General features: G+C 54.9%; 1 protein-coding gene and 1 long non-coding RNA gene across 2 annotated transcripts in view; both read right to left on the reverse strand.

Annotated features, from left to right (window-relative positions):
* Positions 1-621: 621 nt before the first annotated feature.
* Positions 622-15,327, reverse strand: part of LOC139586875 (5-aminolevulinate synthase, erythroid-specific, mitochondrial-like) — a 31,480-nt gene continuing 16,774 nt past the window's right edge. Inside the window, 9 exon segments of the mRNA XM_071420543.1 lie at positions 622-810; positions 812-892; positions 894-1,009; positions 1,704-1,758; positions 1,760-1,840; positions 1,842-1,870; positions 4,723-4,735; positions 4,737-4,903; positions 10,846-11,030. Coding sequence (XP_071276644.1) covers positions 622-810; positions 812-892; positions 894-1,009; positions 1,704-1,758; positions 1,760-1,840; positions 1,842-1,870; positions 4,723-4,735; positions 4,737-4,903; positions 10,846-11,030 — 916 coding nt within the window.
* LOC139586872 (uncharacterized) lies at positions 5,208-8,285 on the reverse strand. The gene is made up of 2 exons (XR_011678043.1): positions 7,383-8,285; positions 5,208-6,961 (listed from the first exon to the last, which is right to left on the reverse strand). It is a non-coding gene; the product is annotated as an uncharacterized lncRNA (long non-coding RNA).

Raw genomic sequence — 15,327 nt, forward strand, 5'->3', positions numbered from 1 at the left:
ATCCCCTGAAACCCCACCTGAAACCCCCCAAAATCCCTCAAAATCTCCCACAAAATCCCCCAAGATCCCCCCCAAACCCCCCAATCCCCCCAGACTCCTCCACGCCCCCCCCAAGCTCCAGAGCGCCCCCCAGTGGTGCCCTCCACCATTGCACCCGCTCACCCCTAAAACCGCCCCAAAATCCCCCTGAAATCCCCCAAAACCCCCCCCAAAACCCCAACTCCGAGTCCCACTCATGGGCACAGTGTGGGCACCCCCCGAAACACCCCCTCAAATCCCCTCAAATCTGCCCCAAACCCCCCCCAAACCCCCAAAACCGCCCCAAAGTCCCCCCAGACTCCTCCACACGCCCCCCCAAGCACCAGAGCGCCCCCAGTGGTGCCCTCCACCATTGCACCCGCTCACCCCAAAACTGCCCCAAAATCCCCCTAAAAGACCCCAAATCCTCCCCAAAACCCCATCTCCAGTCCCACTCATGGGCACGATGTGGCTGGGCACGGGCAGTGTGGGCACTCCCCGAAACACCCCCTCAAATCCCACAGAATCCCCCCAAAGTCGCCCCAAAGTCTCCCCCCAAGCTCCAGAGCGCCCCCCAGTGGTGCCCTGCACCATTGCACCCGCTCACCCTAAAACCACCCCAAAATCCCCCCAAAATCCCCCGAAATCTCCCCCAAAATCCCCTAAAATCCCCCTAAAATTCCCCCAAACCCTCCCAAACCACCACGCCGGGCACTCACGGGCACGGGCACGATGTGGCTGGGGTGCGGGCAGCGCGGGCACGCCGCGGTCCCGCAGCAGCACCCGCAGGTGGTTTGGCGTTGCGCTGGTGCGAGCGGCGCAGGGCGCCCCCCTCGGGGCTCCCCAAAACCCTCAGGGCCGCCAGGGCCCCCCCCGACCACGGCGGGCGGCAGCGCCGTGGTGAAGATGAAGCCGGGGCCGAAGGAGCGCACGGCGTCCACCAGGGCCTCGCTGCCTGCGATGTACCCCCCCACGGCCCCCAGCGCCTTCCCTGCGCACCAGCGGGGCGGGGGGGGCACCCCAAAATCAGCAGAGAGACCCCGAAGGATCCCCCCCGACCCCTTATGGAGCCCCCCAAACCCCGATAGAAACCCCCAGACCCCCCCCACAACAAGTTACACCTATGCGGGTTCTGCCCGGCCCCGTTTTTGGGGTGTCCCCCCAACGGCCCCCAGCGCCTTCCCTGCGCACAGCGGGGCGGGGGGGGACCCCAAAATCAGCAGCGAGACCCCCGAACCACCCCCCCAGACCCTTATGGAGCCCCCAAAACCCGATGGAAACCCCCAGAACCCCCCACGCCCCGTGTGCACCCGTGTGGCTTCTGCCCCCCCCCCCCAATTTTGGGGTGTCCGCCCAGTACCGAGTGTTCCTCCCCCCCCATTTTTGGGGTATCCCCCGTACCGAGAGGGTCCCTTCCACCCCCATTTTTGGGTTCCCCCTCCCCCATTTTCAGCGTCCCCTGTACCGAGGGTCCCGCCCCCCATTTTCGGGGTTCCTCCCCCCCATTTTCGGGGTCCCCCCGTATGGAGGGTCCCGCCCCCCATTTTCGGGGTGTTTTGCCCCCCATTTTTGGGGTGTTCCCCCCATTTTCGAGGTCCCCCCATACCGAGGCTCCCGGACACCCCAGGTTCCATTCTCCCCCATTTTAGGGTTCCCCCTCCCCGTTTTCGGGGTCCCCCCCGTACCGAGGGTCCCGGACACCACGTCCACCTTGTTGGTGACCCCGTCCCTCTCGGCGATTGCCGCCGCCCCGGGCCCCGTAGAGCCCCACGGCGTGAACCTCGTCCACGAAGGTCAGGGCCCCGTGGGCGTGGGCAACGTCCACAGAGCTCGGCCAGCGGCGCGATGGAGCCTGAGGGGGGGATTTCGGGGCGTTTTGGGGAGATTTGTGGGGTTTCGGGGCGGTTTTGGGGCGGTTTTGGGGGTGAGCGGGTGCAATGGCACCGGGCACCACCGGAGGGCGCTCTCGAGCCTGGCGGCGGCATGGGGGAGTCTGGGGGGGTTTTGCGGGGCTTTTGAAAGTGGTTTTTAGGGGATTTGGGGGAGTTTTCGGGATTTTGGGGTGGTTTTAGGGGGATTTGGGGGATTTTGAGAAGATCTGACGGGGATTTGGGGCGGTTTTGGGGTGAGCGGGTGCAATGGCACAGGGCACCATCGGAGGGCGCTCTTGAGCCTGGCGGCGGCATGGGGAAGTCTGGGGGGATTTGGAGCGGTTTGGGGGGTATTTGGGGGATTTATGGGGGGACTTTAGGGTGGTTTTAGGGGGATTGTGGGGGGATTTTGGGGTTGTTTTAGAGGGATTTTGGGGGGATTGTGGGGCAGTTTTGGGGCGAGTGGGTGCAATGGCTCAGGGCACCACTCGGGGCCGCTCCGGAGCCTGCAGGGGCATGGGGGAGTCTGGGGGGATTGTGGGGTGGTTTGGGGCGGTTTTGGGGGGCTTTGGGGGCTTTTGAAGGTGGTTTTAGGGGATTTGGAAGGATTCTCTGGATTTTGGGGGATTTGAGTGATTTGGGAGGATTTTGGGGTGAGCGGGTGCAATGGCACCGGGCACCACCGGAGGGCGCTCTGGAGGCTGGCAGCAGCAAGGGGGAGTCTGGGGGGGATTTGGAGCAGTTTGGGGGGATTTGGGGGGTTTAGGGGGAACTTTGGGGTGGTTTTAGGGGGATTTAGGGGGGATTTAGGGGTGGTTTTAGGGGGATTTAGGGGGGACTTTGGGGTGGTTTTGGGGGGGATTTTGGGGGGGATTTTGGGGCAGTTTTGGGGCGAGCGGGTGCAATGGTTCAGGGCACCACTTGGGGCCGCTCCTGAGCCTGCAGAGGCATGGGGGAGTCTGGGGGGATTGTGGGGTGGTTTGAGGGGGTTTTGGGGGGGTTTTGAAGGTGGTTTTAGGGGGATTTTCTGGATCTTGGGGGTTTGAGTGATTTGGGGATTTGGAGGGGATTTGGGGGGGATTTACTGGATTTTGAGAGGATCTGAGGGGGATTTTGTGGGGCAGTTTTGGGGGTGAGCAGGTGCAATGGCACAAGGGCACCACCGGTGGGCGCTCTGGAGCCTGGCAGCGGCATGGAGGAGTCTGGGGGGATTTGGGGGGTTTAGGGGGAACTTTGGGGTGGTTTTAGGGGGATTTGGGGGGAAATTTTGGGGTGAGTGGGTGCAATGGCTCAGGGCAACACTGGGGGCCGCTCCAGAGCCTGCAGGGGCATGGGGGAGTCTGGGGAGATTGTGGGGTGGTTTGGGGTGGTTTTAGGGGGATTTGTGGGAATTTTCTGGATTTTGGTGTGGTTTTGGGGGGATATTGGGGGATTTTGAGGGGATCTGAGGGGGATTTTGTGAGATTGGGGAGATTTTGGGCTGAGCAGGTGCAATGGCACAAGGGCACCACCGGTGGGCGCTCTGGAGCCTGGCAGTGGCATGGGGGAGTCTCGGGGGATTTAGGGGGAACTTTGGGGTGGTTTTAGGGGGATTTGGGGGGATTGTGGTGGGGGGGATTTGGGGGCAGTTTCGGGGGTGAGCAGGTGCAATGGCTCAGGGCACCACTGGGGGGCGCTCTGGAGCCTGGGGATTCGGGGGGATTTGGGGGCTTTGGGAGCATTCGGGGGAAATTAGGGGAGGATTTGGAGTGGAACTGGTGAGAATTGGGGGATTTTGGGGGATTTAGGGGGGATTTGGGGGGATTTGGGGGGATTTTGGGGGGACCTTGGGGCATTCAGGTGCTTGGGGGGGATTTAAAAGGACTTGGGGGGAGCTGGGGAGGATTTTGGGGGACACGAGGAGATTTGGGAGGGATTGAGGGGGATTGGGGAGATTTGGGGGGAATCGGGGAGGATTTGGGGGCAACCTTGGTAGGAACTGGGAGGGATCTGGGGGCGAACTGGGAGGTTTGGGGGGAATCCCAGGGGTTTTAGGGTGCCCTGGGGGTTTTGGGGTTCCTGGGGGTTTTTTAGGGTTCCCGGGAGATTTTGGGGTGCCCCGAGGTGGTTTTGGGGGTGTCCCGGGGGGTTTTTTGGGTTCCCGGGAGTTTTTGGGGTGCCCGGGGTGGTTTTGGGGTGCCCCAGGGGATTTAGGGGTGCCCCGGGGTGGTTTTGGGGTTCCCGGGGTGGTTTTGGGGTTCCCGTGAGATTTTGGGGTGCCCCGAGGTGGTTTTGGGGTGCCCCGAGGTGGTTTTGGGGTTCCCGAGAGTTTTGGGGTGCCCCGAGGTGGTTTTAGGGTTCCCGGGAGTTTTCGGGGCGCCCCGAGGTGGTTTTAGGGTTCCCCAGGGGATTTAGGGGTGCCCCGGGGTGGTTTTGGGGTTCCCGGGGTGGTTTTGGGGTTCCCGGGAGTTTTTGGGGTGTCCCGGGGTGGTTTTGGGGTTCCCGGGAGTTTTTGGGGTGTCCCGGGAGTTTTTGGGGTTCCCGTGAATTTTTGGGGTCTCCCGGGAGTTTTTGGGGGCTCCCAGGAGTTTTTGGGGTTGTCCCGGGAGTTTTTGGGGTTCCCGGGGGTTTCTTTGGGGTTCCCGGGAGTTTTTGGGGGTGCCCCGGGGTGGTTTTGGGGTTCCCGGGAGGTTTTGGGGTGCCCCGGGGTGGTTTTGGGGGTTCCCGGGGATTTTTGGGGTGTCCCGGGAGTTTTTGGGGTTCCCGTGAATTTTTGGGGTCTCCCGGGAGTTTTTGGGGCTCCCAGGAGTTTTTTGGGGCGCCCCGGGCTGTTTTTGGGGTGCCCTTCTCTCACCATCCATGGAGTGGGACGGACTCGAAGGCGACGATTTTGGGGAGCCCGGGGGGGCTGCGCCCCAAGAGCTCGTCCAGGTGCTGGGGGTCGTTGTGGCGGAAGACGTGCTTGGGGGCGCCGCTGCGCAGGATGCCCTGCACCATCGAGGCGTGGTTCCCCGCGTCCGAGAAGAACTGGCAGCCTGCGGGCACCCCCAAACCCATCAGCGCCCCGAAAATCCTGCCCTGCCCTTCAGCACCCCGAAAAAAAAACCAAAAATCCCACCCTAGAATTGCTCTGCCCCGTAAACCCCAAAAAAAACCCCCAAAAAATTCCCATCAATGCCCCAAAAAAACCATCGTGGAATTGCTCTGCCCGTCAGTGCCCCCAAAAACCCCTCAGGGTCCCAAAAATCCCACCCAGAAATCGCTCTGCCCCTTAGCACCCCAAAAGAAAACCCTAAAAAAATCCAATGAATGCACCAGAAAATCCATCCTGGAATTGCCCTGCCCCTTAAACCCCAAAAAAAAACCCTAAAAAAATCCCATCAATGCCCCAAAAAATCCGCCCTGGAATTGCTCTGCCCCGCAAACCCCAAAAAACCCTAAAAAAATCCCATCAATGACCCCAAAAAATCCGCCCAGAAATTGCTCTGCCCCTCAGCACCCCCCAAAAAAAAAACCCTAAAAAATCCATCAATGCACCAAAAAATCCGCCCAGAAATTGCTCTGCCCCTTAAACCCCCAAAAAACCCCAAAAAAATCCAATGAATGCCTCCAAAAAAACATCCTGGAATTGCTCTGCCCTTCAGCACCCCGAAAAAAAAACCCAAAAAAATCCCATCAATGCCCCCAAAAAATCCACCCCGGAATTGCTCTGCCTGTCAGTACCCAAAAAAACCCAAAAATCCATCAGTGCCCCAAAAATTCCACCCCGGAATTGCTCTGCCCCTTAAACCCCGAAAAAAAACCCCTAAAAAAATCCCATCAATGCCCCCAAAAAATCCGCCCTGGAATTGCTCTGCCCCTCAGCACCCCAAAAATCCCACCCAGAAATTGCTCTGCTCCTTAAACCCCCAAAAAATCCCAAAAAATCCAATGAATGCCCCAAAAAAAACCCCACCCCAAAATCGCCCTGCCCCTCAGCACCCCAAAAAACCCACCCTGGAATTGCTCTGCCCCTTAAACCCAAAAAAAAAAACCCTAAAAAAATCCATCAATGCCCCAAAAAAACCATCGTGGAATTGCTCTGCCCCTCAGCACCCCAAAAAAAACCCAAAAAAAATCCAATGAATGCCCCAAAAAATCCACCCTGGAATTGCCCTGTCCCTCAGCACCCCCGAAAAAACCCCCCCAAAAATCCCGCCCAGAAATTGCTCTGCCCCGTAAACCCCAAAAAACCCTAAAAAAATCCAATGAATGGCCCAAAAAATCCGCCCTGGAATTGCTCTGCCCCTCAGCACCCCAAAAAATCCCACCATGGAATTGCCCTGTCCCTGAGCACCCCAAAATCCATCAGTGCCCTAAAAAATCCATCCTGGAATTGCTCTGCCTGTCAGTACCCCAAAAAACCCCAAAAATCCATCAGCGCCCCAAAAAATCCACCCTGGAATTGCTCTGCCCCTTAAACCCCAAAAAAACCCAAAAAAATCCAATGAATGCCCCAAAAAATCCACCCTGGAATTGCTCTGCCCCCTCAGCACCCCGAAAAAAACCCCAAAAATCCCACCCAGAAATTGTTCTGCCCCTTAAACCCCCAAAAGAAAAACCCTAAAAAAATCCCATCAATGCCCCCAAAAAATCCGCCCTGGAATTGCTCTGCCTATCAGTGCCCCAAAAAAAACCCCTCAGAGCCCCAAAAACCCCACCTGATTCATGGGAACCCCTAAAAAGCCACCCCAAAACTGCCCCGGATCCATCAGCACCCCAAAAAACCCCAAAAACCTCTCAGGGCCCCAAAAATCCCACCCCAAAACCTCTTTGTGCCCATCAGCGCCCCAAAAACCCCAAGAACCCATCAGGACCCCAAAACTCCACCCCAAAACCACCTGAAACCCTCAGCACCCCAAAAACCCCCACCCGACTCATGGGAACCCCTAAAAAGCCACCCCAAAACTGCCCCAGAACCCTTAGCACCCCAAAAACTCCACCCCAAAATTGCCCGGAATCATCAGCGCCTCAAAAAACCCCAAAAACCCCTCAGGGCCCCAAAAATCCCACCCCAAAATCGCCCTGCCCCTCAGCACCCCAAAAACCCCACCCTGGAATCACCTGGAACACTCAGCACCCCAAAAAATCCCCAAAACCCCCTCTGCACCCCAAAAACCCCACCCTAGAACCCCCATACCCGTCAACACCCCAAAAACCCCACCCGATTCATGGGAACCCCTAAAAAGCCACCCCAAAACTGCCCCACACCTCCGGCACCCCAAAAAGCCACCCCAGAACCCACCGGAACCCTCAGCACCCCAAAAACCCCACCTGATTCATGGGAACCCCTAAAAAGCCACCCCAAAACTGCCCCGGACCCATCAGCACCCCAAAAACCCCACCCCAAAATTGCCCGGAATCATCAGCGCCTCAAAAAACCCCAAAAATCCCACCCAGAAATTGCTCTGCCCCTGAGCACCCCAAAAAAAAAAAACCCTAAAAAAATCCCATCAATGCCCCAAAAAATCCCACCATGGAATTGCCCTGTCCCTGAGCACCCCAAAATCCATCAGCGCCCTAAAAAATCCATCCTGGAATTGCTCTGCCTGTCAGTACCCCAAAAAACCCCAAAAATCCATCAGCACCCCAAAAATTCCACCATGGAATTGCTCTGCCCCTTAAACCCCCAAAAAACCCCAAAAAAATCCAATGAATGCCTCCAAAAAAACATCCTGGAATTGCTCTGCCCTTCAGCACCCCGAAAAAAAAACCCAAAAAAATCCATCAATGCACCAAAAAATCCACCCCGGAATTGCTCTGCCTGTCAGTACCCAAAAAAACCCAAAAATCCATCAGTGCCCCAAAAATTCCACCCCGGAATTGCTCTGCCCCTTAAACCCCGAAAAAAAACCCCTAAAAAAATCCCATCAATGCCCCCAAAAAATCCGCCCTGGAATTGCTCTGCCCTTCAGCACCCCGAAAAAAACCCCAAAAATCCCACCCAGAAATTGTTCTGCCCCTTAAACCCCCAAAAGAAAAACCCTAAAAAAATCCCATCAATGCCCCCAAAAAATCCGCCCTGGAATTGCTCTGCCTATCAGTGCCCCAAAAAAAACCCCTCAGAGCCCCAAAAACCCCACCTGATTCATGGGAACCCCTAAAAAGCCACCCCAAAACTGCCCCGGATCCATCAGCACCCCAAAAACCCCAAAAACCCCTCAGGGCCCCAAAAATCCCACCCGATTCATGGGAACCCCCTAAAAAGCCGCCCCAAAACTGCCCCGGATCCATCAGCACCCCAAAAACTCCACCCCAAAATCGCCCGGAATCATCAGCGCCTCAAAAAACCCCAAAAACCCCTCAGGACCCCAAAAATCCCACCCCAAAATCGCCCTGCCCCTCAGCACCCCAAAAACCCCACCCTGGAATCACCTGGAACACTCAGCACCCCAAAAAATCCCAAAACCCCCTCTGCACCCCAAAAACCCCACCCTAGAACCCCCATACCCGTCAACACCCCAAAAACCCCACCTGATTCATGGGAACCCCTAAAAAGCCACCCCAAAACTGCCCCAGAACCCTTAGCACCCCAAAAAGCCACCCCAAAACCCACCGGAACCCTCAGCACCCCAAAAACCCCACCCGACTCATGGGAACCCCTAAAAAGCCACCCCAAAACTGACCCGGATCCATCAGCACCCCAAAAAAAACCCCAAAAACCTCGAAGCACCCCAAAACCCCTCCGTGCTCCTCAGCGCCCCAAAACCCCAAAACCCCACCCCAAGTCCCCCAAAATCATTCAGGATTTTGGGGTTCCCTGTGGGGTTTGGGGTTCCCTGTGGGGTTTGGGGTGTTCTGAAGAGTTTTTGGGGTTCTCTGCGGGTTTCCCACGGGTTTTGGGGTGCTGTGGCAGTTTTGGGGTGCCTTGGAGGTTTTTGGGGGTTCCCCCTCAGTTTATAGGGTGCTCTGATGGGTTTTGGGGCGCCCCACGGGAGTTTTTAGGGTGCCGTGGTGCTTTTTGGGGTTCCCAAGAGAGTTTTTGGGGGTTCCCAAGAAGATTTTTGGGGTTCTCACAACCAGAACCTCAGGACTTTTCACCCCTCCCCAGGATGGGATTTTTTGGGGGGATTCCCCCCAATTCACGGATCCTGTTCAGGATTTTTTGGCTCCCTGTGGATTTTGGGGTTCCCCGCGGGTTTTGGGGTGCCCTGATGGAGTTTTTGGGGGTTCCCAAGAAGATTTTTGGGGTTCTCATGACAAGAACCTCAGGACTTTTCACCCTCCCCAGGATGGGATTTTTGGGGACCTTCTCACCCAATTCCCGGATCCTGCTTTGTTTTTTTGGGCTGCCCCTGGGTTTTGGGGGTTCCCAAGAGGATTTTGGGGGTTTCCAAGAAGATTTTTGGGGTTCTCACAAGAACCTCAAGAATTTTCACTCCCCCCAGGGCGGGAATTTTTGGGGGGGTTCCCACCCAATTCACGGATCCCGTTCAGGATTTTTTTGGCTCCCTGTAGATTTTGGGGTTCCCCGCGGGTTTTGGGGCTGCCCAGCGCATTTTTGGGGTTCCCACGAAGATTTTTGGGGTTCTCACAACAAGAACTTCAGGACTTTTCACTCCCCCTAGGGCGGGTTTTTTTTGGGGCCGTTCCCACCCAATTCATGGATCCCGTTCAGGATTTTTTTGGCTCCCTGTGGATTTTGGGGTTCCCCGCGGGTTTTGGGGTTCCCCGCGGGTTTTGGGGCTGCCCAGCGCATTTTTGGGGTTCCCAGGCGGGTTTTGGGGGTTCTCACAAGAACCTCAGGACTTTTCACTCCCCTTAGGGCGGGGATTTTTTGGGGCCGTTCCCACCCAGTTCCCGGATCCTGCTCTGTTTTTTTCGGGCTGCCCCTGGGTTTTGGGGTTTCCAAGAGGGATTTGGGGGTTCCCAAGTGGGATTTTGGGGTTCCCACGAGAATCCCAAGAGGTTCTCATGACAAGAACCTCAGGACTTTTCACCCCCACCCAGGATGGGATTTTTGGGGTGGTTCTCACCCAATTCACGGATCCCGTTCAGGATTTTTTTGGCTCCCTGTGGATTTTGGGGTTCCCCGCGGGTTTTGGGGTGCCCTGATGGATTTTTTGGGGTTCCCAAGAGGGTTTTTGGGGTTCTCACAAGAACCTCCCGACTTTTCACTCCCCCTAGGGCGGGGATTTTTGGGGCCGTTCTCCCCCAATTCACGGATCCCATTCAGGATTTGTTTTGCTCCCTGCGGGTTTTGGGGTTTCCCGCGGGTTTTGGGGTTTCCCAGCGCATTTTTGGGGTTCCCAGGCGGGTTTTTGGGGTTCTCATGACAAGAACCTCAGGACTTTTCACCCTCCCCAGGATGGGATTTTTGGGGGCCTTCTCACCCAATTCCCGGATCCTGCTCTGTTTTTTTGGGCTGCCCGTGGGTTTTGGGGTTCCCAAGAGGATTTTAGGGGTTCCCAAGAGGATTTTTGGGGTTCTCACAACCAGAACCTCAGGACTTTTCACTCCCCCTAGGGTGGGGATTTTTGGGGGTTCCCACCCAATTCACGGATCCTGTTCAGGATTTTTTTGGCTCCCTGTGGATTTTGGGGTTCCCCGCGAGTTTTGGGGTGCCCTGATGGGTTTTTGGGGTTCCCAGGCGGGTTTTGGGGGTTCTCACAACCAGAACCTCCCGACTTTTCACCCCCACCCAGAGCGGGGTTTTTTTGGGGCCGTTCCCACCCAATTCACGGATCCTGTTCAAGAGTTTTTGGCTCCCTGTAGATTTTGGGGTTCCCCGCGAGTTTTTGGGCGCTCTGAGGGATTTTTGGGGATTCCCAAGAGGGTTTTTGGGCTTCTCACAACCAGAACCTCAGGACTTTCCCCTCCCACCAGGGCGGGGTTTTTTTGGGGGGCGGTTCCCTCTCCGTTGTTTTCGGGCTCCCTGCGCCTTTGGGGTTCCCGTGGGGGTTTTTGGGGCTCCCCGCGGTTTTCGGGGTGCGGGTACCTGGCAGCAGCCGTGCCAGCGTGGCCAGCGCGGTGTCGTTGGCAGCGAAGCAGGAGGAGAAGAGGCAGGCGCGGGGCTGGCGGTGCAGCCGGGCCAGGGCGCGCTCCAGGGCCCCGTGCAGCGGAGCCGTGCCCGCGATGTTGCGGGTGCCCCCCGCGCCCAGCCCGTGAGCAACCAGAGCCGCCCTGAGAAAGACATTTGGGGAGGATTTTGGGGGGTTTGAGGGGTTTGGGGAAGATTTCGGGGGGTTTGGGGGAGATTTCGGGGGGTTTGGAGGGGATTGGGGGAGATTTGGGGGGAGATTTGGGGGGGTTTGGGAAAGATTTGGGGGAGTTTGAGGCGGATTTGTGGGAGATTTGGGGTGGTCTGAGGGAGATTTGGGGGGGTTTGGATGGATTTGAGGGGGATTTGGGGAGGATTTCGGGGGCTTGAAGGGGATTTAGGGGGGATTTGAGGGGGATTTGAGAAGGATTTTGGGAGGTTGAAGGGGATTTTGGGGGGTTTGAGGGGATTTGGGCGCCCCGTGCAGCGGAGCCGTGCCCGCGATGTTGCGGGTGCCCCCCGTGCCCAGCCTGTGAGCAACCAGAGCCGCCCTGAGAAAGAAAATTGGGGGAGATTTTGGGGGGTTTGGGGGAGATTTCGGGGGCTTTGGGGGAGATTTCAGGGAGTTTGGGGGAGATTTGTGGGGATTTGGGAAAGATTTCAGGGGATTTGGGGGAGATTTGGGGGGTTTGGGGGGGTATGGGAAAGATTTCGGGGGGTTTGGGGGGGTTTGGGAAAGATTTCGGGGGATTTGGGGGAGATTTGGGGGGCGTTTGAGGAGGATTTACGAAGGATTTTGGGGGGTTTGGAGGAGATTTGGGGGGTTTGGGAAAGATTTGGAGGAGATTTGGGGGGGTTTGGGGGAGATTTTGGGGGTTTGAGGGGATTTGGGCGCCCCGTGCAGCGGAGCCGTGCCCGCGATGTTCCGGGTGCCCCCTGTGCCCAGCCCGTGAGCAACCAGAGCCGCCCTGGAACACGGATTTGGGGGGATTTGAGGGGGTTTGGGGGGGGTTGGAGGAGATTTGGGTGTGTTTGGGGGAGATTTGGGAAAGATTTCGGGGCATTTGGAAGAGATTTGGGAGGGTTTGGGAAAGATTTTGGGGGGATTGGAGGAGATTTGGGGGGGTTTGGGAAAGATTTGTGGCGGTTTGAAGAGGATTTGGATGGATTCGAGGGAGATTTTGGAAGGATTTCGGTGGCTTGAAGGGGATTTGGGGGGGATTTGGGGGGTTTGGAGAAGATTTTGGGGGGTTTGGGGGAGATTTGGGGGGATTTGGGAAAGATTTGGGGGAGTTTGGGAAAGATTTCGGGGGATTTGGAGGAGATTTGGGGAGGATTTGGGGGGTTTGGGGAACATTTCGGGGGCTTTGGGGGAGTTTGAGGGGGATCTGTGGGAGATTTGGGGGCGGTTTGTGGGAGGTCTGATGGAGATTTGGGGGGATTTTGGGGGGTTTGGATGGATTTGAGGGGGATTTGGGAAGGATTTCGGGCGGTTGAAGGGATTTGGGGGGTTTGAGGGACATTTGAGGGGGATTTGGGAAGGATTTTGGGAGGTTTGAGGGGATTTGGGCGCCCCGTGCAGCGGAGCCGTGCCCACGATGTTGCGGGTGCCCCCCGCGCCAGCCCGTGAGCAACCAGAGCTGCCCTGAGACAGGAAATTGGGGGGGATTTTGGGGGGCTTGGGGAAGATTTCGGGGGGTTTGGGGGAGATTTGGGGAGGTTTGGGAAAGATTTCGGGGCATTTGGGGGGGTTTGGGAAAGATTTCGGGGGGGTTTGGGAGAGATTTGGAGGAGATTTGGGGGGATTTGGGGGAGTTTGGGGGAGATTTTGGGGGGGTTTGAAGAGGATTTGGATGGACTCGAGGGGGATTTTGGAAGGATTTCGGTGGCTTGAAGGAGATTTGGGGAGGTTTGGAGGAGATTTCAGGGGGTTTAGGGGAGATTTGGGGGAGTTTGAGGGGGGTTTGTGGGAGATTTGGGGGAGGTCTTTGGGACATTTGGGTGGGATTTGAGGAGGATTTGAGAAGGATTTCGGTGGCTTGAAGGGGATTTGGGGAGGATTTGGGGGGTTAAGGGAGATTTGGGGAAGGTTTGGGGGAGTTTGAGGGGGATTTGGGGGATTTGAGAAGGATTTGTGGGGGATTTGAGAAGGATTTTGGGAGGTTGAAGGGGATTTGGGGGGTTTGAGGGAGATTTTTGGGGGATTTGGGAAAGATTTGGGGGGGTTGGGGGAGATTTGGGGCCGTTTGGGGGAGATTTGGGGCCGTTTGAGGGGGTTTGGATGGATTTGAGGAGGATTTGGGAAGGATTTCGGGGGTTTGAAGGGGATTTGGAAAGGATTTGGGGGGGCTAGGGGAAATTTTGGGGGATTTGAGGGAGATTTGGGGGGGCTTGAGGGGATTTGGGAAGGATTTTGGGAAGTTTGGGGAGGATTTGAGAAGGATTTCAGGGGGTTGAAAGGGATTTGGGGAGGATTTGGGGCAGATTTGGGGCAGATTTTGGGGGGTTTGAGGAGGATTTGAGAAGGATTTTGGGGGGTTGAAGGGGATTTGGGGAGGATTTCGGGGGTTTGGGGACGATTTCAGGAGGTTTGAGGGGGTTTGGGGGGAGTTGGAAGGGATATGGGAAAGATTTTGGGGGATTTAGAAAGGATTTTGGGGGTTTGGGGAGGATTTGGGAAGGATTTCGGGGGGCTGAGGGGGATTTGGGGAGGTTTGGGGGGGACTTGGAGGGGATTTGGGGAGGTTTGGGGGATGTTGGAGGGGTTTTGGAGGGGATTTGGGGGAATTTGGGGGGAATCTGGAGGGTTGAGGGGGATTTGGGGAGGATTTTGGGGGGTTGAGGGGAATTTGGGGAGGATTTTGGGGGGTTGAGGGGGATTTGGGGGGGTTTGAGGGGGGATTTGGGAAAGTTTCAGGGGCTTGAAGAGGATTTGGGGGATTTGGAGGGGTTTGGGGGGGATTATGGAAAATTGAAGGGAATTTCAGGGGGTTTTGGGAAATTTCAGGGGATATTTCAGAGGATTTGGGGGTATTTATGGGGATTTCAGGGATATTTAAGGGGATTTGGGGCTATTTCAAGAGATTTCAGGGGATATTTAAGGGAATTTAAGGGAATCTCAGGGAATCTCAAGGCATTTAAGGGAATTTCAGGAGATATTTCAGGGGATATTTTGGGGCTATTTAAGGGAATTTCGGGGGATATTTAAGGGAATTTCAGAATTTCAGGGAATATTTCAGGGGATATTTCAGGGGATATTTCAGGGAATTCCAGGGGATATTTCAGGGGATATTTCAGGGGATTTTGGTGCTATTTCAGGGCATATTTCAGGGCTATTTAAGGGAATTTCAGTAAATATTTAAGGGAATTTCAGAGAATTCCCAGGGATATTTCAGAGGATTTTAGTGCTATTTCAGGTGGTATTTTAGGGAATATTTAAGGGAATTTCAGGGAATATTTCAGGGGATATTTCAGGGGATTTCAGGGGATATTTCAGTAAATATTTAAGGGAATTTCAGTAAATATTTAAGGGAATTTCAGAGAAATCCAGGGGATATTTCAGGTGGTATTTCAGGGGATTTTAGTGCTATTTCAGGTGGTATTTCAGGGAATATTTAAAGGAATTTTAGGGGATATTTCAGGGGATATATCAGGGGTATTTAAGGGAATTTCAGGGGATTTTGATGCTATTTCAGGAGATATTTCAGTAAATATTTAAGGGAATTTCAGAGAATTCCAGGGGATATTTCAGGGGATATATCAGGGGTATTTAAGGGAATTTCAGGGGATTTTGATGCTATTTCAGGAGATATTTCAGTAAATATTTAAGGGAATTTCAGAGAATTCCAGGGGATATTTCAGGGAATATTTCAGGGGATTTTCTGGGATATTTCAGGTGGTATTTTAGGGAATATTTAAGGGAATTTCAGGGAATATTTAAAGGAATTTCAGGAGATATTTCCAGGGATTTTGAGGATATTTCAGGGAATATTTCAGGGGACATTTCAGGGATATTTAAGGGAATTTCAGGGGATTTTGGGGCTATTTCAGGAGATATTTCAGGGCTATTTAAGGGAATTTCAGTAAATATTTAAGGGAATTTCAGAGAATTTCAGGGGATATATCAGGGATATTTAAGGGAATTTCAGGGGATTTTGGTGCTATTTCAGGTGGTATTTTAGGGAATATTTAAGGGAACTTCAGGGAATATTTAGGGGAATTTCAGGAGATATTTCCAGGGATTTGGGGGATATTTCAGGGGATTTTAGTGCTATTTCAGGTGATATTTCAGGGAATATTTCAGAGAATATTTCAGGGATATTTAAGGGAATTTCAGGGGATTTTGGTGCTATTTCAGGTGGTATTTTAGGGAATATTTAAGGGAACTTAAGGGAATATTTAAAGGAATTTCAGGGGATTTTGGTGCTATTTCAGGAGATA

Source organism: Agelaius tricolor, unplaced genomic scaffold (genome assembly GCF_023055355.1).
Source record: "Agelaius tricolor isolate 1412-34295 unplaced genomic scaffold, bAgeTri1.0.p SCAF_148, whole genome shotgun sequence".
NCBI classification, from domain to species: Eukaryota; Metazoa; Chordata; class Aves; order Passeriformes; family Icteridae; genus Agelaius; species Agelaius tricolor.